The following is a 24,647-nucleotide window of genomic DNA, read 5'->3' as shown; positions in this document are numbered from 1 at the left end:
TGCTCAGGTGGTCTGGAGACTTACATTAAGATTAGGGTAGGTGTTACTTCCTTAAACAGTTTATTTCCTCCTTCTCTGAAACAATATTTTTGCAGACTGTTTTGTGTCCACACTATCTTAGATTAAACAGATCTAATCCTTTCAAGCTTCCTTTGTGGGTGATGTTTTTAAAACCACTCATTTTCTTTCTTATGACAGAAAGCTGGTTAAAATACTGGGTGAAAGGGAAACATCCTTTTTCATTTTCCTAATGCAGGATTCTTGTAACTATCTAATGTGGTATCTGCATAATTTGATAATGTAACAATTTAAAACAACCCACAAATGATTTATGGCATAGGATGTAAACAGAAGGAAATCAAGCCTGCCATGGAGCACAGCACACCTACCCTTGGCTGCAGTTTTGGCTTGTTTGGCTGTCTGTGCTCTTTACTGCTAGCAGAATTAATTGTTTCATTGCTTCAGCACATCACTGGGAATTGGCAGTTCATAAAGCAGAAAAAACTGCTTTTGCATACAGTCCTCTGACTCCCACATCTGCCATTCCTCACAGACGTTTCAAAAGCAAGAACAGAGTGAGAAAGATTGCTTTGCCACAGTTACCTGACAACAAAATGTTGCTAGGACCCCGTGGCTTGATTTATCACCATAATCTACTTATAAGATAAGCGCAGGCTGGAATCTTTGACTTGGATACCAGAACTGAAATGTAACAGATCTTTCTGTACTGACCAGTACCTCTTAACGTAATTATTTGGCACTAAGTCACTGATCTGATGTCCTGAAACATAACTGTTTTAGCAGCCATGTGTGTTCTAGACCACCTTCTTCAGTGAAGTGTATTTAGATAAATTCAATGCACCCCAAACAGGAAGGATAAGAAATTAAAATGTATAATTTTATTTATTTTCTGTCTTATAAAAATAATTTTAATTAAAATTATTATTAACAAAAAATATTTGGAAATGTAACACATATAGCATTTCTGTTTTACTAAAAAGATATGTGGGAATCATAAATCAAAACTAAATGTGTATCTCCCTGTTTTTCCACAACACCAAATAGGTGTTCTCTCTCTTCTCTTAATTAGCATGCTACAATGGTGAAAAAAAGTAGTAAATAGTGAGTATCATACAGAACAGTGAATATTTTCTAACCTACATACTGATCAAAAAGACTTGTAGATGATGTATCTACTCCTTTACAAAATTAGGAGTCAATGCTATAAACACAATGCTACAAACACACTGCCTGTAAAAAGATGCTAGAACTTCTGTGTCTTATCCATTAATAACAGATTACTTTTTATATCTATATGGCTTTGTCTGAGAAAACACCACACACTCTGTGTCTCACTTTTTCATTCTGTTCCCCCGAGCAGTTGTTTAATGTTTGAACAGCTTACCTTGCCAGCAAGTCGATCAACTCAAGTTTTGACATTCCATCAGGAAGCAATCGAGGAATAGCAGCAACACATGTTCTGAACAGATCGATTTTTGGTTTTCTCTCACCGCTGGAAGTTTAAAACAGAATTTTGACTAAGCTTAACAAGTGTCTGTATTAAAGGATCCACCTACAGTTTTTCAGAGAAGGGATGGACAATATGGAGTGCCAGAGGCCTTATAAGAGCATCACGACAGAAAGCTAATCACTAACAATGAGCTAAGAAGGGAACTGATGTTGAATAAATTATTTTTATCTTGACATTTTCCATGCATATTTATACACAGTATTTGCACAGTACTTGAAAAGTCCATTATTACTGACTCAGTTTCTTGTCTTTGGCAGGTATATCAAGATGGAGTTATAACATAGGAAGACTCCTCCATCAAGATCAGCCTTTGCATAATGCAAGCTTCAGATAAAGTAATGAATAAAAAGCTGGGATGTTCCCCATGACAATGAAGCTACAGTTCATAAAATGCATAAAGTAAATAGCAAATATATATGAGGCGCACATAACAGAATATCCAACTGTTGCCCTCAGCAGGGCATGTACCTGTGGAAACCCTGCAGCATCCATGATTACAATGAGAAAGAAGTGTAATTTAGATGTAGGTATGACCAGAGCATTTCTGTTGATCCCTGGCAGAGATAGCAGCCCTGTAGCAATCACTATCAGCTAAAATATATTTCAGTAGCCCCAAGCCTGCTACAATCTCTGGAATGATTTAACTGCTCCTGAACAGCCTGAGAAAGTGGCTGAATTTAAAGTTCAGTATGAACCAAAAACTAGGTTGGGACTCCTTAAGTTTTCTAAAAGTAGTGCAAGTTTCAGCTGCTGGTTATTTTCACGACAGATGCTGTCCTGACTTGTTTCCTGTATTTTTCTAAGAATGAAGATTAAAGAAGTTCTTGTGACAGACCCCAGAATAATTCTTTGCTTGTTTGTTATCTCACTGATCAATACAGAATCACAGAATGGTTTGGGTTGGAAGGCCAACTTAAAGCCCACCCAGTTCCCCCACCCTGCCATGGGCAGGGACACCTCCCACCACACCAGGTTGCCCAAAGCCCCATCCAGCCTGGCCTTGAGCACCTCCAGGGATGGGGCATCCACAGCTTCTCTGGGCAGCCTGTGCCAGGGCCTCACCACCCTCTGAGGGAAGAATTTATTTCAAATGTCTAATCTAAATCTACCTTCTTTTAGTTTATATTACTCCTTGTCCTATCTATACTCTTCCTGATAAAGAGTCCTTCTCCTAGGTTACCTGATTATCTAGTATAAAAAGGAAATAACCAAAGCATAACAGCATTTCAAATTGTACAGTCTTTCCTACAATATTTTTAACTATTAGCCTGTAATATGCTTTGGAAGAATCAAAAGAGCAAGGTCCCCTTTAAAGAACCTACTAAACACATGCAGAGAAAGACTGTTCTTGCTTTTATATGCTTACAATCAAATTAGAAAGGAATGGGGAAAAAAGGGAGACATCAAGAAGCACTGTAAACTACTTAATCCCATGCTGAAATTCAGTGAGAAAACAGAGAATTAATTTGGTTTTCCTGCTCACCAGTCCAGTGCCCTGCTTACTACATAACTCTGTTTCTCCAGCTAACAGAGAACGTTGCATTTGGATAGCAAACTTTTGTGTTCAATACTAAGAGAAAGCCTGAATGCAGTACCATCTTACAAGTCTAAAATAAGATTTATAGAGTATTACTTGTTATTCACTGAAGTAATATGTACAGAAAAGGCATAAACAGACACTAAACTTACTTAATTCAAAGATTAAAGACAGTTTTGTAGTCTTACTTGGATACCGTTCTTTCTCTTAACATTCCTATATACTTATCAGCTTGGATATGTATTATGTTAATTAAATGGTATGATGATATCACTTTAATCTATTAATTTAAATTGTACAATGAGGGAGAACAATCTCCTCAATGAATTATCTGTATCTGATTATACCTACATCTTGTACCCTAACAGACAAAGCAATGTACCCTAGCAGATAGAACTTGAAAGGTGTTAGCAACTGAGCTGAAAAAGTGTAAAATACGACATCCCATCTGACAGCTTGGTTATAAACAAACATTAACAAAGTTATAAACAATTATAGTTCATTATAGTTCACTGTAACAGTGAACTACTACCGCTAACAACAATAAGAGTTGCATTAATCACTACTGCAAAATATCATACTTTTATAGTTGTAAAAAACAAAGTGCTATCAGTAATTTTATCTGCCTGAAAACAAATGAGTCTTCCTTGCTGACTTGAAGTGGAAAGTGAACTTTGCAGAGTTTCCTTATTATCAGTCCCCAGAGGTTGTAAACAGTTTGTGCAATTAAAATGGAGGCATGTAAAATAATAGTCTGTTATGAAGGCAAGTGAGTAATTATTTATAAATATAAAATCTGTGGGTGTTCTGTGGCTTATCAGCTGCACAGAAGAGCAGCAGGAGAAGATCCAAGTCTGAGGCTCAAGTTCCCATCTTATCTGAGCTACATGGCACAGCATGCAAAGTGTCTGGCAAGGGGGGGCTCACACAGCTCTGCAGGCAGCTCTGGCTGGCTCAGGATTCAACAGGACGAGCTCTGGATGAAGACCAGCAGCTGTCCTCAGCTGGAAGCCTGTATTTCCATACCAGCAGTATGACATTTCAGCTAGGTATTGTCAGCACAAATCTTTGAAGTACTGGTAAGAACAGGTTTGTGTGTTAGAAAATGGATGTTTTATTCTGACTACATACTTGAATCTAGTTATAACCAGTATTGAGATTCATATCCCAGTGGAGAGTGAAAAGAACACTCCTTGGGATTTCAGTAAGACTCTTCACGGTGGCATTTACTACATCAACCATAAATGGATCAGTCATTAAACACAGAACTATGTCTAATGCTGCCAAATAAAATTGAAGACTCTGTATACTTTAAAATGTTATGACTATTAACTGCTTAGCTACATCCCGCTGATCCTTATTTTGTTATTAAAAAATATCACTATGATATTCAGTTTATACAATACCATTAACTATACATAAATAGGACAAAAGCCATAACTATAAAATATAGATAAATGTAGTGTTACATATGTATTAAAAGCCCTTATATGTTGTACATTTGTTAAAGCCCGTAAGAACTCAAAATAAATAGGTAACTCTAGTGAAGCACAAAGTTCTGTGAATAAAAACAGTTACATAAAAAAAATATATTGCCTTTTCTAGTTCTTATGTAAAATGCAGTTTTTAAAAGGGATATTTTAAAAGTTGATAGTAGCATCTAATGATGTTATTCATGACATGATTTTAGATTAAGACTCAAATCAAAGTATCTCAGATATTATTTTTTTCCATGGAAGAACAAGTAAAAATGGGTTCTGATGTGTTTCTCCTTTCTCCTCTATATATTAATTAAGTTACAGATCATCTCGATATAAAATTGTGCTGTTTACAACACAAAAATACAGTAACACATCCAAATCTTCCAACCTTACAGTCTTTCTGTCTCTGACAAAAGTAACTACCAAACCAAAAGACTTCCTGAAATTTAAAACTCACAAGTCTAATTATCCACTGATTCTAAAAATAAACAGCACTTCGGTGATGCCAAGAAACCATAGAGAGGACATTTACAGCTAAGATTAAGCACTTCTTGTATAAGTGCTCTAGGTTTTACTATGCAATTATCTTTTGGAAATGTGATTTTCAAAATTCACTTTCCTGCCTCTGCCAACAGCCGGGATACCCCAAATTAATATGAAATCTGGCTGTGAATACTAAGCGATATACCAGGTAGTATTTTAAGAAAAATATGAAATATTACTATGAAATAGTAATGTTGATATTTAATATAAATAAATTAAAACAAGCTAAAGACACAAAGAGTTTATAATCTCATCTAGATAGAGCAACAAGCAAGGGCAAAGTAAAGGCATTAAAACACAGAGATTTTATCAGCTGGAAATTGATAGTTGAATTTGGCCAGTCATTCATCATACTAAAAATCTACCTCATTAGAACCCTCTTCTGGAAACTTCCCTTATTATTCATTTTGGATGAGAGTGCGAAATGCTGCTGTTGAACGCTGGTTGAGACATATACTGGTTTGAGTCCGTTCCAGTGGAATACTCCTTAAATTCAAGACTGTTACCACAAAATGACTTGGGTTTTAATGAATATCTAATTTTAATTACAGGCATGAATAGCAATGGTAATTTTGAAAGTTCATTTATTATTAACAGGGATTTACAGATTTTTTTGCTTTCATTTTGAACTTCAGTGATGCAAAGATACCCTGAAACTGTTCTGAGCATAGATTGCTAGGCTTTCCACCACAGACTTTGAAATTCCACCATCTAAACATTCATAATGTTCACCCATAGATTTTGGCCATATTGAGAGAGTCAGTTCAATTCCAAACACTGCAAGATACAGAGAAGTACACTTGGCTTGTCATAAACAGTTTTCAGTGTACATACTACATAAGCTAACTGCTCCTGTTTCTTGCTATTTCTCTCGTAACTCAAGATACACAGAAATAGATCAAAAGTTCTAAAATTACATCTCAGTATGTTATGGGATTTACTGTTCTTTAACACTCACGTGATCATGTCTTCAGGTTCTTTGTTAAGCATCTGTATGTTGGTTAGCATCATGCACCGCCCCACTTCCTTGTCAAGATGTCTGAGTATGTTGTCCACAGCTTTTCTTACTTGAGAATAATATAATGACATACCTGCAATAATATGCGTTTTATATAATTTGCAATATATGTAGATATGTATATTTTGAAAAAGAAAGCTGCTCACTCAAGCTGAACTGCATGAATTAAGACCAATGTTTTACTTATGATATAGCATACTCCACTATACTGATTCAGAGATGGAATAGGTCACCCTCTCCAAAAACAATGCTATTGTACATAAAAATAGTCCAAGTAATACAAATATATATTTCCCAGAGGAAAAAATGAAAGATATCTAGTCAAAATATATCCATACATAGTCAAATGAAGCTACACAGTTTGCAAAGCTATATAATATATTTGATGACTTTTCATGACAGAAGTAAAAGCTCTGATCTACTATCAAGGTTTAAAAGTTACAGGCAAAGAAAAAAAAGAATCTGAATGAGCTCTCCTAAAATCTATTTGGTATGGAAATTAATGTCATAACATTTTATGTAAAATACAATATTAGACATACAGATTTACTGCAGCTGATGAAAATCAAATACTTCAGAAATAAAACTTGAATTATCTCTTCTTCCATATTCATCAAAGGCTAAAATTTTAATTTTCTTAATGAAATTTTAGATATTAACACCAAACAAGATATTTTATTCATCTATTCTCTAGTCAATTCTTTCCCTATTTAATAAAAACAACATAAGTTTGAACTTCAAAATGACATCACTTCTCAGATGTGAGATGATTAAAAATTCAATGGCAGAGTAGAAGGCAAAAGAAAATAAAGGAACTATCTAGCTTAATCTTATATGGTGCACCTGGAAATGAGAATATTATATTATAAAATAATAAAGAATTCACTAATGAAGTATAAGAAATCAAGAGGGTAAATATTTATTATCAAATGTTCCCTACTGTAATGAGGAGTAACTAAAATGAACTGAATTAACACCACTAACTACTATGTCTGTTGTACATTTCAAAAGCATGGGTCTTATGTTTCTGTACTTTCCTTTTCTCCTATTTCCTTTTCTGCCAGCAAAACCAGCCACCTTCAGCACATGATACACATGCTCTTTTCCTTCAGTAGGGGATTCTCTCTACATCAACTAGAAAGAAAGGGTTTTTTTTTTGTTCTTTCAACTTATACAGTTCACTTCTGCTTTATTTCACATTTAAAAGTTTTTGTCATTTTGAAAATTTCATTTGGTGTGCAATACACACAGAAACTAAAATAGGGATACAAAAAGAATCTGTGCTGGTTTTCAAAGCTGGTATGTTTTCAGAGCACAGGCGCTGTTTCAAATAAGCTGAATATCCATGAATAAACACAGACATCCAGCACTAGAAGAAGCTAATTCTCAACTACCTGTGCCCTTAACCCTAAAGAAAACAGGGTTGCTACTACTTAAGTGTCTAATGACTTGTCCTGAAAATAATTTTGAGTCCTAAAAAAATAAAAAAGTACTTGTCAAACTAACCTATTTCATTAAAACACACCATAAATGTTTACAATAAAGAAATCAACTGAATACTTAACAATATCAAATTATCCTGCTCAGGTACTAAAGACTTTTTTACATTCAGTCTAATGCAAGTTTCATTCTCTTACCTATCATTTTAGCTTCCTCCTCTGTAAGAGTTTTGCTCAAGTATGTTTTCTTTACTCTGAGAGTGTTTCCAGAGGGAAGGACAGCTCCAGTCACTGGCATGGGAGGTTCACCATCTTTTTGCTGCAAGCTATCAGCAATTACCAAGAAAGCTCTCAGGCCAATATTCATTCTCTGTAAAGTTCAGAAGACGAATGAGTATTATAACCAAATAATCATATTTTACTCATACTCAGTAAATATTATAGAATATATATACAATATATAGAGTATTTTTGATTTCCCAAGAATGTATTCCAAAACTGAGAGATGATACTAATAACAATCTTCTAGACCTACATTTACATTGATTACAGGCAAGTTCTTAAAACACTGAAGTCTACATACAACAAAAATTAGCCCTATTATTTCATTGTCTTTGGACTTAGATTGTTGTTGAGAAATAGTAAAATTTCAAATATTGATACATAAAGAGGCTATTGGATTACATCCGTTTCCTGTAAGCTTTATATGTGTTAAATTTAATTTTCAAAATTGTAAGCAAATAAATTAATTTCAAAATATTTATTCATTATTTATCAACTCTTTTTTTAATTTTTCAAATGTCTGATTGTTTTATGTAGGGAAAGCTCTAGGAAGCTGACTCATGACGCTACGAGTGGAGCTTTATATGGTCAAATCTTCAATTTTTCTTGCATCATGTACTCTTTCTCTGTAAAGCTGTTTTGAAAAACATGGTAATTGTTACAGAAAATTTATTTTTATATTAAAATAGTTGAACACATTACATGTATCAACAACACAGTGATAAGGAGGTAGTGTGGTCAATAGTTTTATTCCTCTCTTCCTTTTTGTTTTATGCATTTGCACTACTTCACATTTGGTAATCTTCACCAAGGAAACAAACGACAGGAATAAACAATGTGACATTTCACAGACAAAAGTCCACAGATGCATTTTACTAATAAATCAAGTTAAAGGCTCTGCCCGAAAACTGGACAAAGGCAAAAGCATGCTTAGAATGTAACCAGAAAGCAAACGTATCACAATATAATATACACAAACTGAAAAAAATGAAGGTGGACGCCATACCTCAGGGTTGAGACTGAAAGCTTTTGCTGGTTTTCCAACACAAAGGAAGTCAAAGATAATTTCTTTCATTGCAAAATCTAAACGTTCCTAAAATAGAAAAAAAATACTACAAATCATTTAACTTCTCACTTCTACTACTTATTTTCTTTAGGGCAACAGAATGTTAAAAACCAGTTTAATGAGGATTTATTAAAATGAATGGAAAAACAGATTTTCAGAACTATGCAGAACACATCAGATCTAAGCTTTCATCACTGCTGTATGTTGACAAATTCCAAAATTCTGCCTGCTTAATTTATGGCATTTAAATAGAAAATGAGCCATTTTGGAAATAAGGCTTTTAATTATTTCATTTAAACTGCAGTAATTATGGCACTAACATAGTATTTTATATAAAAGGAGCTTATTCGCAGATGGCATAGTTCAGGGAAGTTCTTAAGCATCTGTTGTATTCATTTCTATTCAGAAACCTTAAGTATGTGCTTACGTGCTTTGCTCAATGGGAACGTTTTCTGAGTTTAAGTAATAAAAGAGATGAAACTGCAGGTTATTGTATTTTGGCAATTCCCATTTGAACTGATGAAAACTACATGTGTCAACTATATGCTGAACGTGGTTTTCCTCTGATTTACTGTCTTAAAAACAGCGAACTCTTAGTGCAACTTCTCTGATATACAGTCTGGCTAATTCAGTATCAGTACAAAATACAGCCTATTATTTCAAACTTTATCAAGTCAGAGGCTCTCAATTAATGTGTCCTCTGACTAGCTGGCATTTTCTAAAAATGATTAAAAATACACCTGAGATGAAGTTAAAATATTCTTATGCATTTTATACGTAAAATGCATCTGGGCTGTGCAATCCCAAGCATAAATACAGGATGGGTAGAGAATGGATTAAGAACAGCCCTGGGGAGAAAGACCTGGGGGTGTTGGTTTACAAGAAGCTTAGTATGAGCTGTCAATATGTGCTTGCAGCCCAGGAAGCCACGTGTATCCTGGGCTGCATCAGAAGAAGTGGGGCCAGCATGTTGAGGGACGTTACTCTTCCCCTCAATTCCATTCTTGTGAGACACCACCTGGATCCCTGCGTTCAGCTCTGGGGCCGCCAGCACAAGAAGGACATGGACCTGTTTGAGCGAGTCCAGAGGAGGGCCATAAAAATTATCGGAGGGCTGGAGCACCTCTCTGATGAAGACAGGATGAGGGAGCTGGGGTTGTTCAGCCTGGAAAGGAGCAGGTGCCAGGGAGACTTTATAGTGGCCTTCCAGTACCTAAAGGGGGCCTTACAGGAAAGCTAGGCAGGGACTCTTTGTCAAGGAGTGGAGTGCTACGTCAAGGGGTAATCGTTTTAAACTACAAACATGGTAGATTTAGATTAGACATTAGGAAGATATTCTTTACTCAGAGGGTGGTGAGGCACTTGAACAGGCTGCCCAGAGCAGTTGTGGATACCCCATCCCTGGAAGGCCAGGCTGGATGGGACTTTGGGCAACCTGGTCTACTGGAAGGTGTCTCTGCCCATGGCAGTGGGTTCAGAATTAGATGATCATTAAGGTCGCTTCCACCTCAAACTGTTCTATGATTCTATGATTTTCAGTGGTACAAAGATAATAAAAATTTGTTGGTCCAAAGAAGACTACACTAGTTCAAGCCATAATTTTATCGTTACCTAGATGAAAGATACTGATGATGGTGTTGCAAAAATTCAGAAAATAGAAATTGATTTAAATATTCGTTACTAGGAAAACAAGTTATTAATTGATTGGAAACATTTATGCATTGATCTCTCATACCTGTGCAATAAACTGTATTATCTTCACAAAGATATTTAGAGGCATATCTCTTGGCACAACACCACGGGACCCTTTGGGGAAAAGTGTTGTGACAATAGTAATAAGTCGACTGTAAAAGAAGGGGAAAAAAACATTAGACACGTCTGGTGCTTGCAAACCTTCATTTATTACGAAATGTAAATTGTAAATCCAACCCCATTTAAAAAGTCAAGAAAGTATTTTCTTTTAAATGAAAAGGTAATGGGGTAATTTGTTCTGATCCTTTGCTAAAAAATTGATGAAATTATTTTATTTCATTACTACATTACAAGCAACAATAAACCTATCAGTGACATGTCACTCCAAAATATTTATAATTTTAACATGGCAAAGAGTGACTTTTAGCTTTTCCAGAAGCAGAATCACTTCTATAGTGATTTCAACAAGTGGAAAAATAACGGACAGTGGCACAAAAGGGAATATTTTATTGTATAGTTTTGAGTGTCTTTTTATTTATTTATTTATTAATAACTGTAGTATGTTCAATTCAAAGATGTTCAGGAGAACTGTAACACCTCTTCACCAGCAACATCTGCTCTACAAGGATTGATTAACATCACAAATACAGCACCTTACCTTTGGGTAGCTGTATTGCTTTCACATTTAATTCTGATCATGTAAACCCATAGTAGTCTGTACAGAGATTCCAGTGCAACTCGAGCCATTTTGGGGTCCTTATTCTAGAAGAAATAAAGTTCAGGCACAAATTAGAGAGGAGGTTCTGAACTTAGTGGATGTCAAGATTCAGAGCTTTTGTAGTGACATTACAAAAAGATAAAGACTCAGAGCTGCCCAGTGCCCCCATTCCTGTAGCTTAAGGATGCCTATGCATCTGACCTGCCTCTCCTGGTGTTACTGACGTTGTCAAAGAAAAGTCAAGTTAGTCTGAGTTAGAATTTAAACGTCTGTGTTACAATTTAAAATATCTCTTTGAATAACAACTCAATTTGACTCTGAAAAGAAAACCTTCAGTTGATTCTGTCAACTCAAAAGATGTCCAATGATGGAGACCTGGTATGAAGAACATAGCAGATAAATACATTTACTGTACATATTCAAAAGTGAAAGGACAAAAATTTGTATATGCTGAGGGTGGCCTATTTAATGTGGCATCTGGGATGAATTAGATTTAATGGGATTATCTGTCTGGATTGCTATTTATTTTTGAAAACTTTTGAACTGGTACAAGATTGCTTGGAGTCTCTTTGGTCATATGCAGTTTTCCATTTCATCCTTTGGTTAACTAAGATTCCCTCCACACTTTGCCTCTGTCCTGAGACGGTCATTGCAAGTTCTACTTGTTCTGCAGAGGCCTCCTAACCACTAGTTCAGCAAGTGGCAGGTCAGAGGCCCTTCATTTGAGCTAATCACTTCATTGCTCTTATACTGGCTTTCTCAGGTAGGGTTGGGACCACCCTTTTGTATGGATCTACTTTAATTGCAGAATGGGACATTAGTTATTGTGGAAGTAATAGTTTTGAGAATGCCTGTGTGATAAAAAAGCAAATTAATATTGGGCCAGTTTTGTAAGTCACTCAAGCTACTAACTTTCAACAATAGAATTACCCATTTCACAGCTGTTTGACTCAGGTTCCATCTGAGCAAGAAAAACAGGAGAAATTCAAACTGGGCAGAAGAATACTTTTTTGTTATCAACAGAATAGTACAGCCAAGTAATTTGTACTGTCAGCGGGTAAAATTATGTACTGATCAGATAATGGCAATATTCCAGCACATTTACCTAAAAATGGATTTGCAACAGATCAATGCAATGAATATTAATGAAGCTTTAATATGCTCGTTAGAAGATACTAACCTTGAGATTGGATAGGCAGTTGTTGAGGAAAATATGCCATCTGTTTAAAAAGAACTGCTTCTGACTGACACAAAGCAGGCATGTTACCAAAGGGTACAAAGCCTAAACAGGAAATGGATGATGATATGGTATTATTTGCATGTCTACAAAATATAAAAGTAATTTGAAAGAGCTACTACAAACTTACAGCTCTAACTTCTCCATTTTGTGCAACACATTAGCCAAAGAAACCACATTGTTAACTAGTATAATCTAAAATGAACGTTTCCCTAAAGCTGTTACAGATATGTTTTATGGATGTACTAAAAACAACCAAATGCCTACTTACAGCTGCATAATAAACCCAAAGATGGGGCATGATTTTACAGCCTGACAGGGCTAATTTCTGTTAGTTAACGGAGAAATGATATCATAGAAATATCTACACGATAACAACAACAGCACCCATACAGATTGTTAGGACTTGTGAATACACAAACATCTATCACTCCTCAAAATCTGCAGTCATGACATTTATTGGGCGATGTCTCAAGCAGCCTACTGAAGTGTGTTAAATTACAAGCAAAGCCTGGGTCTATTGCTGGTTACACCTTGCTTGGAAAGTAGGAGGAGGAAAGAGAGAAAGTAAAAGTTCAAACACTGGAACCTGCTCTCTTTGATGACCTTTCATTTGATACTCAACACAAAATAAATTAAGCTAAAGTGTACCTATTAATTTGAAACTGACTTTGTTTCAGCAAGACTTTTTGGTTTCAGTTCTCATGTTGATACATCCAACCACAATTCTAAAATTTAGTCAAAAATAAGATAACTTTATCTTAAAGACTATACAATTCTAACATTAGCCACAGCTAAGTCTAAGTACAGCTTAAAACCACTTCTGTTTCTGTAAAACATAACACAAATTGCTCACAGATAGGCTAGCTCTAGTTTCTTGAGCAAATGGCAAATGTACATAAATTTTTACTTTTGTAATCTTCATGCCCAAAATATATATGGCAGAGGATAATTAAAGTCTTCCCACAGAAGACTTTCTTATGAGATTAGCATCATGATTAAAGTAAGAGTACTTAAAAGAATCAGAGTTCAGTAACATCCCCAGGGTGTTACAACCTGCCCTAAGGCAGAGCCCTAGGACAGAAGACACAAAACATCTCCTGGATTTTCCTAAGCTCAAACCAGGCACTTTTAGTCCAAAAATGAGGACCCACCCTGCCTGTCTAGTAAATGTACTGATTCACAAAACACTGATCTCAGAAAGGAAGGTCCTCTGCAGACTCTAAAGACCGTGCATTCTTCCTGAAGCCTTAAAATATGCACTGCAGCTATTTCTGCCGGCTGTTTGCCTTTCCCCTCCTCCTCCTTGCAATGTTTGTATTTTTAATCACACCCTCCCAAGAATCTGGTCTATTTTGTCACTTTTAACTATGTAGCCTCCAGTGTGGTATGTGTAGACAAGCAATCAAACCTTAAGCCCCAGCTGTGCAATCCTTTCTCAAGCACGTAGTATTGACTTTGGCAAGTACAGCCACCAGTTTGGGGAAGGTCTATTTAGTGTGAAAACTGTACAGCAAACCTCCTGCCCTGCTGCAGTTTCAACAAGGTTTTATTAACTTGGCAGAGTGGAATGGAGTCACACAAACACAAGCAGAGCGAAATCAGAAATTCATCACAAGCCTCTTGCTAATTCAAACTGAACCAGGACTATTCCCTGGGGAATGTTCAGACTCTCCCCTAGCACCGGTGTAACTGGTAAGGATGGTGAAATGACAGCGGCAAGCATAAGCACACTCCTGCACTCCTCCCAGAAGATCCACTAGCACTGGTGCCCACTATTTTCTAAGAGAGCTGTGAGCAGGGAACTCTTCTGGACTTTATCAGAGAATAAGAAAGGACAAACGACAACTTTCTTTACTTAAAAGGTCCAAGGCTTCAAAATGGATTAGCTAATGCCACAGTGCTGCTGTGCACTGACCCAGTTGGAGAGACAGACTGCTTAAGGCGGCCAGCGTCAAACTGACTCAGATCTTCATTTAATTCAGATCAACTCGTGCTTCCAAAAATATACTGCAGTGCCACTGTTCATCTCACAAGAAAAAAATGAAATAGCGAGCTGCACAGTAGCCAAGTTATGGATTTAAAAGGGCATGTGTTATACATTTTTTCATTCTTACAACGTATTATTTAAGCCCCGTGAAAGAGTTGTTCCCACATGCCTCATTTGTTCACGCTTGACAAGAAATGAACTCTATTCTTTCTCCTCTCCTAATGTTTACACATAATAAGTATGAGAAAACCAAACCATTTAGTAATTGGAGACCCAGAAGCTGAAAACATCTGCTTGATGCAGACTGATTTAGATCATATTCTGAATAACATAAATATGGTTATTTTTTGCAAACACAATAGACTTCCCTGCAAATAGAAAGGTATTAGTTATAAAGCCAAATGCAGAAGAAGTTTTGCAACCAGTTCTGTGAATTTCCCAGGAGTCTTGTTCAGAGATATTTTTGACAGAGAATTTTAGGCTCTAATTCTTAGAGTTACTAACCAACGAGTGCTTCTTTCGTGAGGAAAGTTCAAGTGTTGTATCATACAGGCTTTCAACAAAGTTCCTCAGACAGGGGACATTCACTTCATTTTTAACAGCCTGAAAGGAAATTTCATGTTAATAAAACACTGTTTCACAAGCTGTTTTATCTAATTCAAATAAATTATGCAAACAACCCAAAAAAATAAACTCACAGCAGCTACAGGGACAAGAATCTCAACAAACAGTCCTGCCAGTGCATGCTTGATATCTTTGTCTTTAACTTCAAGGAAATAATGCGCACATTCCTAAAACAAAGCAAAACAAGAAACATAAATCAGCTATCAGCTGGAATAAAGGCATCCAAATGTCTACTCAATGCACATCAAGTGCATTATCTTGCAAGCCCCCCCGAAAATACTTGATTTGTGTATTAAGTTCTAAATTTGCATTCTGTAGCAACCACAGAGCAGGATGTAAATCAAGCCCAAGGATCTGTTGCTCCAACCATGATAATCCAGAAACTGCGTATTCCAGCTGTGCCAGCTGGTGTTTTGGAGAGGGAAAGAGAGCTGGACTCAGGGGCTGATCTCATGCCTTCCCTGTATATATATTCAGGAGCTGGAGGAATAGTCCACACATGCTCTGGGAGGCCAGAAAAGGAATGTATTCCTCTGTTAAGATGAAGTGGCAAGGAACAATCTTACAGCAAATACGTTGGGATAATTTCCTTGCTTTACAGATTAAGGGTCAAAACATAACAGTGCTATTTGAGGGAAGAGACTTGTGGTTCACACCACCACAATTTCCAGCCTACAATTGGGGATTGAGAGGGAAAACAAAAAGTGTACTTTCGTCCCAAACATGCAACAAGCTACTATCCACACAGCTGTGCTGCTCAGGAAGTGAGGGACAGGAGATAAGCATCTGTTGTTTCTGTACAACTTCTCTGAGGACAAGAAATCATATTGGTCCAGTTACTTCTTCCTCTCTGGGTCCAAGGTCCCAACAGCCATTGACCTTCCAAGGAAGGTCCCCAGTGCCCTTTTTTACTTGCACATGCATACAGAACAGTTTACAGTTTAGACCACGCATGATTTTTCCTGGCTGCATTCTGGATTCTGCATCACATAACCTCAGTCACTGCTGCCACTGCTGCTACACAGCCGAGGCCCTTGCAGAAAGCTAGTACCCTTCCTGGCCTTCTGCAGGCAGTGGTGAAAGTCAGGGTCTTCTGGAGCTCACTGTTGAGTTTAGCTCACTGTTTGAAAGTGTCTCTCTACTAGAGTGGAGCTGGTGTGAAAGAGGCTGTAGCTGTAGCACTGCGTGTATATTCTTAAGCAGATGAATCACCCACAGGATCACACTATAACTCTATTTTACTAAATTGAGCAAAACTAGTTTTCCTGCGTACACAGTGCCTCTTATGATGATGCACTGTAGGACATACAAGAATTAATTTGGTGCTGAGATACTCCAGTGATGAGCAAAGTAGAGACCATTTGCATCCACATTTTGAGTCTACTATACAAGAGCTTTACCACTGATTTAAACAGCAGTGAACACTGGACCCCAACAGTGCTGCACCATAGCAATCCAATGTCATTTACTCGTACTGCTCATGAGTGCTAACCATACACTGCTTTGATGTCTTGCCAGCTCTAGATAATTTACACGAAGACAACACAGAGTAAGATGCATTCACATATACTGGAACACAAGGTAAGAAGAGAAACAACCCTTTTCTGTGTTGTTAAATATGATTTAAAACACATTGCAAAGTTGAAATGCAATGTAATTCATGTTTGGCACCTAGAGAAATGGTTCTGTGTGCCAGTATATGTGTGCATTTGTATTCCAGTATCAAATGCTTATTTGTCAGCATTTAACATTAAATATGTTTTTTTTTTTTTACTCCACTGACACCATTAATAAGCTGATCTCTATATGGAGGTTTATATAAAACATTCATTTTATTGAATGACCGGCTACAAACCCTGCAGCTATGAAGGTGATCACAATAAAAAAAAAAAAAAGGAATAAAAAGTTTAAGCTAAACAAAACTGCTGATGGGAATGGGACCTATCACATCTTGCCAGGTAGAAATGTGGACTACTTAAAATGTTTAAATATAGGAGACTTTATTTCCTTTTACAGAATGATGTAATCTGTTGGTTTAAAGCATTCATGACAGACTATGCTCTGTATTAGTGGTTTTCAAACTGGGTGGATACAGAATGTACCCTGGAGGAAGGGGGGTGAAGGTGTGGTGAAAGGCGACAACGCATCCAAGGGAAATTCTCTCCAGCTTTTGCCTCATTTCTTTGTCTCTTCCTTTGAGCTTTCCTCCATCAGGAGTACCTGGCAACTATGTCCAGGGTGGAAAATTCACTCTGGATGCAGTGAGAAACTGCAGGAGGTAGCTAGGCAGGGACATGGGGCAAGGCACATCTATGAAATGCCAGGGTGGGAGGTGGGGCGTCTACTCTTTGCTGGAGAAAACCTCTTTTTGTTGGAGGGCAAGATGTGGGGACTTGGTTCAACAGCTGATGACAAGCTGGTATGGAATGATACACTCCTGAGCTTGGAGACTGGAGCACTGAGGTTCAGAATGGGCAGAAAGTAGCTGCACATATATTTATGTGGGAATGATGTGTGGAAAAATCTCCTGAAGATTTACAACAGGAAAGATGAAGGGGAGCCTGTTCTATAAGGTCTGAAAACCACAGTTCTATACTTAAGCATTTTACCTGCATAAACTGAAGAGAAGCTTCAAAGTCCTCCACAGGATACATCTTAATGCGAAAGAATTTCATTCCCATTATGAGACTGATAATACTTTGAACTATGTATGGGCTTTGTTCTTTATGCCGTAACTCTTTTAATTCTGCCATGAATTTCTTCTTTACAGCAGGAAATCTAAAAATTCACATCGGTTAGTTACAAAACAGTACAGTTCAGTATTTGAAATGTATTGTAAGATATATAAATGGGAAAACGCCTACAGAAGATTCACCTTTGCTTGTAAAACATTATTTCAATCAGTATGTGAATAGATTTCTTTTTACCTAGTTTTCATTTGCTTCTGACAAACTCAGAAAAAAAAAGGAAGCATACAGCCTGATCTTAGTCCATTTGAGTAACTACATCTTTCCTGTTATTTTCTCATCATGCTTCATTTTTACAATTGAGCTACCAATATCATTAGAATAGCCCTCTCGCATGTTTTCCAAAAATCCAAGATGAAAGACTTTTCTTGCAAGTACATGCAATGTTTTCAAAATAAAACATTCAAATGATAACAATTAAAAATTCAGATAAGCCATTTTTGCCTTCATTTTTATTTTTATTTTTAACAGCCATTACAATAATATCTAAGCTTTAAGTACAACTTGGGATGAAGGCAGGGTTCAGTGACCATGCTTGATCTCCCCCAGTCTCCTGGAGTTGTCTTTTAAGACACACTATCCCTAAGAATCATATATAGGAAGATATATAGCAAGATCTTTTCTCCTTTCTGAAACAAAATGAAAAGAATGTCATCTTCATGGGCAGGTGTAGCACATAACACGTTATTGCCTCTGATAAGGAACACAGGACACTTGAAAGAAACAGGCTGGCAGGAAGAAGCTCTTTAGTGATAGTAATACCTTAGCAAAGCCCTTCAGAACTGGAGGAGAAAGACAGTATTTGTTCTCCTACTTCTACACAGACTGTAAATATAAGTGTTCATATATACTAGATGGCACTCCACCAGAGGACTCTGCTTCAGCTGCAAAAAACCAATCTAATGTTTTATGGATTAATGTTCAGTTTGGTCTTAGGGATTTTTTTCTGCTGTACCAAGAAAATATTATCTGCTTCTCAAGCTAACTCTGTTCTGTGTCTATTCTCTTACTGATTATGACATCCTGGAGCACTGGAGAACAGGTATGTTTTGTCTTTGACAGTCAACTTGGAAGTTTTTGATCCAGATATTAATTCCCCTGTTGTCTTTGAGCCAGCAAATTTAGAAGCCCAAGTAAGGTCTTAAGGGAAGTCTGTGAAAGTTATATGATTTCCAGGGAGTGAAATTGTTTTGGCTGCATAAAGCTAAAAAATTTGGTTAAGTTGATTGGTTTTGTAGAGTCTACAGCAACACCAAGTCAGTAGACAGAGATCACTCATGCAGGTCTATGTTGGGGCAGTAGATCTGATCCTATTGCTTGGTTTGTACAGTAAGGGTATGATGAAACATTATATTGGGTACATGAGTATCTGAATCTGTCTGCTTCCAGATTCAAAATCTAGGACTAGATTCCATAGTCTTTTAAGTCATTACTATGTCATTTACTCTAAGAAGTGCATGACGAAGGATTCAGAAGCAATTGCATTATGTTCTAAACTAACTGCGGAGAGACTCTAAAATGTTGCTATGTTGTTATAGCTATTTTTAGATTTGCCCAGCTAGAGAAAAAATAGCTTATAGGAAAAAAAGATTAATTGAAATAGCTCTCTTCAGCCCTTTGGGGCTTCCATAGACGTCATCAGTGAGATAGGAAAAATAACGTTGCTGTAGTCTACTTGAATTTATTCTGTATCACTGGACTAGTTACAGAAACCCTGTGATTTAATGGGCTTTTAGGCCACCTGGACGAACAGAGGGCCAATGAGTTAAAATGATTTATTCATGCACTATCTCTTAAGAAAGGGAGAAAGTGAGAATATTCATATGCTAAGCAAGTAAAACTTAGATTTCTATTACGTATGGTATTCAATTTTACTTACTTTGCTTGAGCTAGTACACCTATTACTTCTGCATACAAATCTGCAACAATGTGCATATTTCCAGTGTTAGGACCAAGGTACCTACCAAGAGATAAGAAAGAATTCTGTTTGTTAGTCAGGTGGCTGAGAAAGCTTGCTGCTTAAGCCACTAGAGCTATGCAAGTCAGCAAGTGATTTTTTCACAGAATTTGTGTATGAAAAAGAGCCTTACCCTTCTTTGTATTTAAAGTGCTTGAAAGCCAAGTTAATAACATCATGTACCAAACTGTCTATTACAGGATGAAGTGGAATCTGAAAACACAAAATAAAACAGAACCAATACACATATACTACTCTTTAAGCTGCATGCCTTAGTGTTAGTATTACTTCTGGGTATCTTCCTTACACAAATAGAACAAAAAATAACCAACCAAAATAACAGTTAACAAAATAGCTGAAATGACCTAGCCACTTAATGTTTATTTGGTATTGAAGAGAAATTCATCATCTCCAAAAACCTGGAAAAGTGAAGTCTGCATGAAAGCAGAATACTATATATCATACTACATACTACATATACTACATATTTAATATATATGTGCAAGAAAGACAGCAAAGAACAAGCATGCAGGATGTCTCTTACATTTTTATTAGATTCTTAAGCTGGAAACAGAATTATGAATCCTGAAATTAGGTTATAAAATAAACTCTGGAATTTCTATTATTTACTAGTTAATGTATAATTGAGGAATTCCATACCTGTTTCAAAACTTCTATTAACACTAAAGAAAATATAAAATCAATAGCCAGGTCTCTTCTTTCCATTAAATAGTCCCTCTGTTGTTCATCGCTGCAAAATCAAAACAAGAAACACAATAATTAGATGTCATAATTCATGCTGTATGCCTTCTTCAATTACATGAAAATAGTTAACGGTGGACTGTATTCTACTTTTCAAACTGCAGTTGAGCATTTCAGGAAGTAATGCACTGAGATGCTCTTAAAAACCAAGATAAAGCAAATCTGACTTGTTACATTCACCTTCTGTCAGATGTTGAAATGTCACTTTCCATTTTCTTTTTTTCTAGTTTAAATCAACAGAATACTTTTTCAAGGGGAAAAAAAAAAAAGAAAAGAAAAGAACAAAACATAACCAAGATAACTCTTGGATCCTGTATTTTAACAAATTGATTTTATTTCAATTTCCTTCCTGGCGGCACCAGTTAGGACCGTTCTCAATTACACTGTGGGGGCAAACATAAATTATTTTTGCGCTATCAAATTCAGACTTACACTTGTGATGGATTTTGAAAACTGCCTTAAAAGTACCAATGGAGAATTCATAACCAAACTACATCCTCTTTTTGAAACGGTTCCAGTGTTATTTTTCTAATGTTGGCATCATTTGCCATATGTTAAAATGCATTCCTTGTGCAGAACAACACAGGGAAATAGATGTCTGAGGTGAGTAGCTTGCAATACAAATATAAAAACCATCTATAAACTGATCACAGTTTCCAGGTGCACTGAAAAGATGACATGAAGTATACAATACAATTTGTAAAATGATATAGTAAACAGGCAGTCCTGCCTTCTAAGGCTGTTACCACTGGTTTCAGTGACATTTTTATTTGAGTATATAGATCCCACCACAATTCTTTTAAACATTAAGTACTTTATTACTTCAATTGTACTTACGTACTTACAATTAAGCATGCATTTAAAAGCTCTGCTTGATCTGCGTTGAAATAACCAAAATCCAAATAATTTTTCTTGGTTTCACATTAACTGGAAAAAGGACTGGTTATATGTACTATTTATAACAGTATCAATTAACAGAGTGGCCTTGGTTCACTGTTAAGCTGATTTTCAACTAGGTTTTGGTTGGCATTCCTGAAGACCTCTATATATGATCAGATTGCCCTGTTATAGGCTCCCCTAAAGGACAGTCAAGAGAAAGAGGCACTTTAAGGCAAGGATCCATCTCATGCAAAAGCAGACATCTAACTGATGAACCATGTCTTTATATCACCTACTTCCACTGACCATAAAGAGTTTGGGAGGGTCTGATTCAGATCCACGTCTACCTTCTTGATATATAAAACTAGCTCCTAACCTTTCAGTCCAACAACTATTGTCTTCTGTTGTTACTGGATTAAATGCATTCCTAATGTGAAGGAATTGCTAGTATTTCTAAAAACAATGTCTGCCAGTGCTGATTATCCTGCTGTTTCATTAGAGTGTGAGCATGTAATACCAAAGTATTCAGAAAAACTGCAAGTTTAAAGAATGCACTGAACCTAACAGGCCTCAATCTAAACCAAGACCAATCTGTTGCCTTATCTCTGAGGAACTGCTGATATCATAAGAGATCAATATGTTTGTTTGGGTTATTTTCTTTTTGTTTGCTTGTTTGTTTAAGAGCTGAGTGAATGTTGCTTAAGCTCTTTAACTGATTCACAATCTTTTGGACAGAGAATAGCTGTATACGAAATTTCTATGGCTAAGCAGAGTGCTGTATCAAAAAAAACATTCTTCAAAATGTCAGTGAATTATTGCTTGCTCTCATGATTAAAGAAGACATAGTTTATACAAGCCATACAAGCCCCTATTTAAAGGACATTACAGCATCCAAAACAACATTAAGAACTAGTGTTTGAGCTAACAGGAGCACAATTTTGAAGACACAAACTATTTCATCCCCATTAAACCTAAGAGCAGGTTTCCAAGAACAAAAACATCTTTCACGCAACTATAACCTTACAAAAGCTGATAGGTGAAATATAATATATTTTATGTTAGAATCTGTCAATAATATATTGACAGATATATAAAATATAAAATATAAAATATAAAATCTTACCTTTTGGATTTAGTGCTTGTTCTTGGTCTGTACTCATGAGATTCATCTTCTATGCCATTCTGTCTTTTATACCAATCAAACAAAGTACGCAGAATAGAGGGCAGACAATATTCTGAAAGTGAGCTCATTGAGCTTATTACCTATGGGGAAAATACAACAGATCAAACGGTGTTCAATTTTCCCCTACACCTTTTTAAAAGAAGCACGAATTCGATGTTTTGACACTTTCTTGTTTTCATCTGTTTTTTTGAAGTTCTAAATCTATAGTCCAATCTATGGAACCTAATATTCTGTATTTTGTGTTTGAAGCATAAGCCAAAATACAGTAATAGTGTCAACAGCATCTTTTCGTTGACAGTACTAAAATGCATAATGTATTAAAAGTGTGTATCGCATCTTAAAACACACCAGAAAATGACCTAGTTCTTTAAGGGGCTTATTTTTATTCATTACACAATGTTGATTTGAGTTGGAGGACATTATAAGGAAAAAAAAAAAAGGCGATGAACCAGCAGTACTGTCTCATGGGTTGTATCTGACTGCTGGATGCCCCTCCTGAAGTTCATAATAAATAGAGAAAACCCATGACCTCTGAAATAATCTTAGCCATCTGAACATGCAAATGAATCATAGTGCTAGGCTTACATACCTGGTAATTTAGACTTCTTTTTTATATATATCTGAAAATATTTACACTTTCCTCTGTATTTGTGTGTACAAATAAGCAAAACATAGTTTTAAATCATTCCTTGAAAGTCCCTGATTACACAGTTGGCATACTGGAAAAGAATATTACTGCTCACTCGATACAAACTGTATCACCAATTATAGATATGTTACTGAACAAGTTACTCCTGAACTATGACTTAATGACTTAAACTTCCTATTACAGGAAACCATAAAGCTGCAATACATGAAAAAATCAAAAGCTAAGGTAAAAAACCAACTATATGATTAACCAAGAGGATTATGTCTGTGTTGCAACTGAATGTCCACAGGCACTGCAGTTGCGTACATTCGAAGAAAAGAGAAAACTATTTAAAATATCAATGAATTCCTGATTTGGAGATTTGTGACCACCTCGGGATCATGCAGGGCTTGATCCTGCAAAGTTAAGAGGGCAGGAGCAATGTGCTGAGGTATGTACCTCATGCCAAGTACGTTGATTATGTCAGTAACTCTGTCAGGTTTACCTTAAACTTAAACTTACCTTTAAGCATTTGTGTTTAACTTAAAACAGCATGTTTGTGCTTGTGGAACAACAGCAGTCTCATGTCCTGTATAAGACCAAGCTTGTGTGAAATCCTTGACTCCTGGCAAGACCACAAGTGGGAGACTGAGCACGCTACGTACCATTCCCAACATCACTGAAGCCTTAACAACTTTTGGGGATGAGTTAGTTTAGATAAATAGCTGAAACTGAATTGAACTAACTTACAATGATGTGGTCTAAAGTTTATGAAACATTTTGAGGATAAAGTGTGATTGTTTTGATCATGTTCAGGTCTTATGGCCTGAAATTAAATATGGAACATTAGAAAGTGGCATCCACTGCCCCTTCAAAATGAAAGTTTCTATAAAGGGACTGTTTTAGGAAGGCTCTGAAAACCGTCATTTCCAGTATATTTCATTACCTGAAATAAAAAACAAGCTGCTGTAGAAGATGGCATGGGGACACTAGTTGCAGCAGTGACAGGAGGCCTCTCAGGAAGAATTATTACAGTGGCCCAGGCTGAATTATAACACAGCATTTACGTGTGAGACTCTGGATAAAAACTTAAAAGATGTGAATCCCCTGTTGTCAGAACAAACTATTCCCTACCAGCTCAGGATACTCAGACATTTCAATCACTTCTCTATTGTTTTCAAGAACTTTTTCTGAAGCTGGCACAACAGCAGATGTTAATTACGAGATGTGGTTACAAAATGGTTTCCTGAGGAAGACTATAAAACCCAGGAACAACAGCAGGGTTTTCTGAGGGAGGCATCTATTTTTAAGATCATAGCAAAGCTCATAAGGA

General features: G+C 36.4%; 1 protein-coding gene across 6 annotated transcripts in view; it reads right to left on the bottom strand.

Annotated features, from left to right (window-relative positions):
• The window catches only part of FRY (FRY microtubule binding protein), a 239,526-nt gene that overhangs the window by 92,717 nt on the left and 122,162 nt on the right, over positions 1–24,647 (bottom strand). For all 6 annotated transcript variants that reach the window (XM_084527716.1, XM_084527717.1, XM_084527715.1 and 3 more), the window contains 14 exons: positions 22,627–22,766; positions 20,523–20,613; positions 19,996–20,075; positions 19,785–19,865; positions 17,768–17,936; positions 15,233–15,325; positions 15,039–15,137; positions 12,488–12,589; positions 11,248–11,351; positions 10,633–10,741; positions 8,838–8,924; positions 7,748–7,919; positions 6,051–6,183; positions 1,406–1,513 (listed from right to left, as the gene is read on the bottom strand). In XM_084527716.1, the coding sequence (XP_084383842.1) occupies positions 1,406–1,513; positions 6,051–6,183; positions 7,748–7,919; positions 8,838–8,924; positions 10,633–10,741; positions 11,248–11,351; positions 12,488–12,589; positions 15,039–15,137; positions 15,233–15,325; positions 17,768–17,936; positions 19,785–19,865; positions 19,996–20,075; positions 20,523–20,613; positions 22,627–22,766 (1,568 nt within the window). The remainder of the gene's footprint in view (positions 1–1,405; positions 1,514–6,050; positions 6,184–7,747; positions 7,920–8,837; positions 8,925–10,632; positions 10,742–11,247; positions 11,352–12,487; positions 12,590–15,038; positions 15,138–15,232; positions 15,326–17,767; positions 17,937–19,784; positions 19,866–19,995; positions 20,076–20,522; positions 20,614–22,626; positions 22,767–24,647) is intronic.

Source organism: Aythya ferina (assembly GCF_964211825.1).
Source record: "Aythya ferina genome assembly, chromosome: 1".
In the NCBI taxonomy this organism is placed as follows: Eukaryota; Metazoa; Chordata; class Aves; order Anseriformes; family Anatidae; genus Aythya; species Aythya ferina.
The sequence above is the reverse complement of the archived record's forward strand: the minus strand, read 5'-3'. Positions and strand labels throughout refer to the sequence as shown.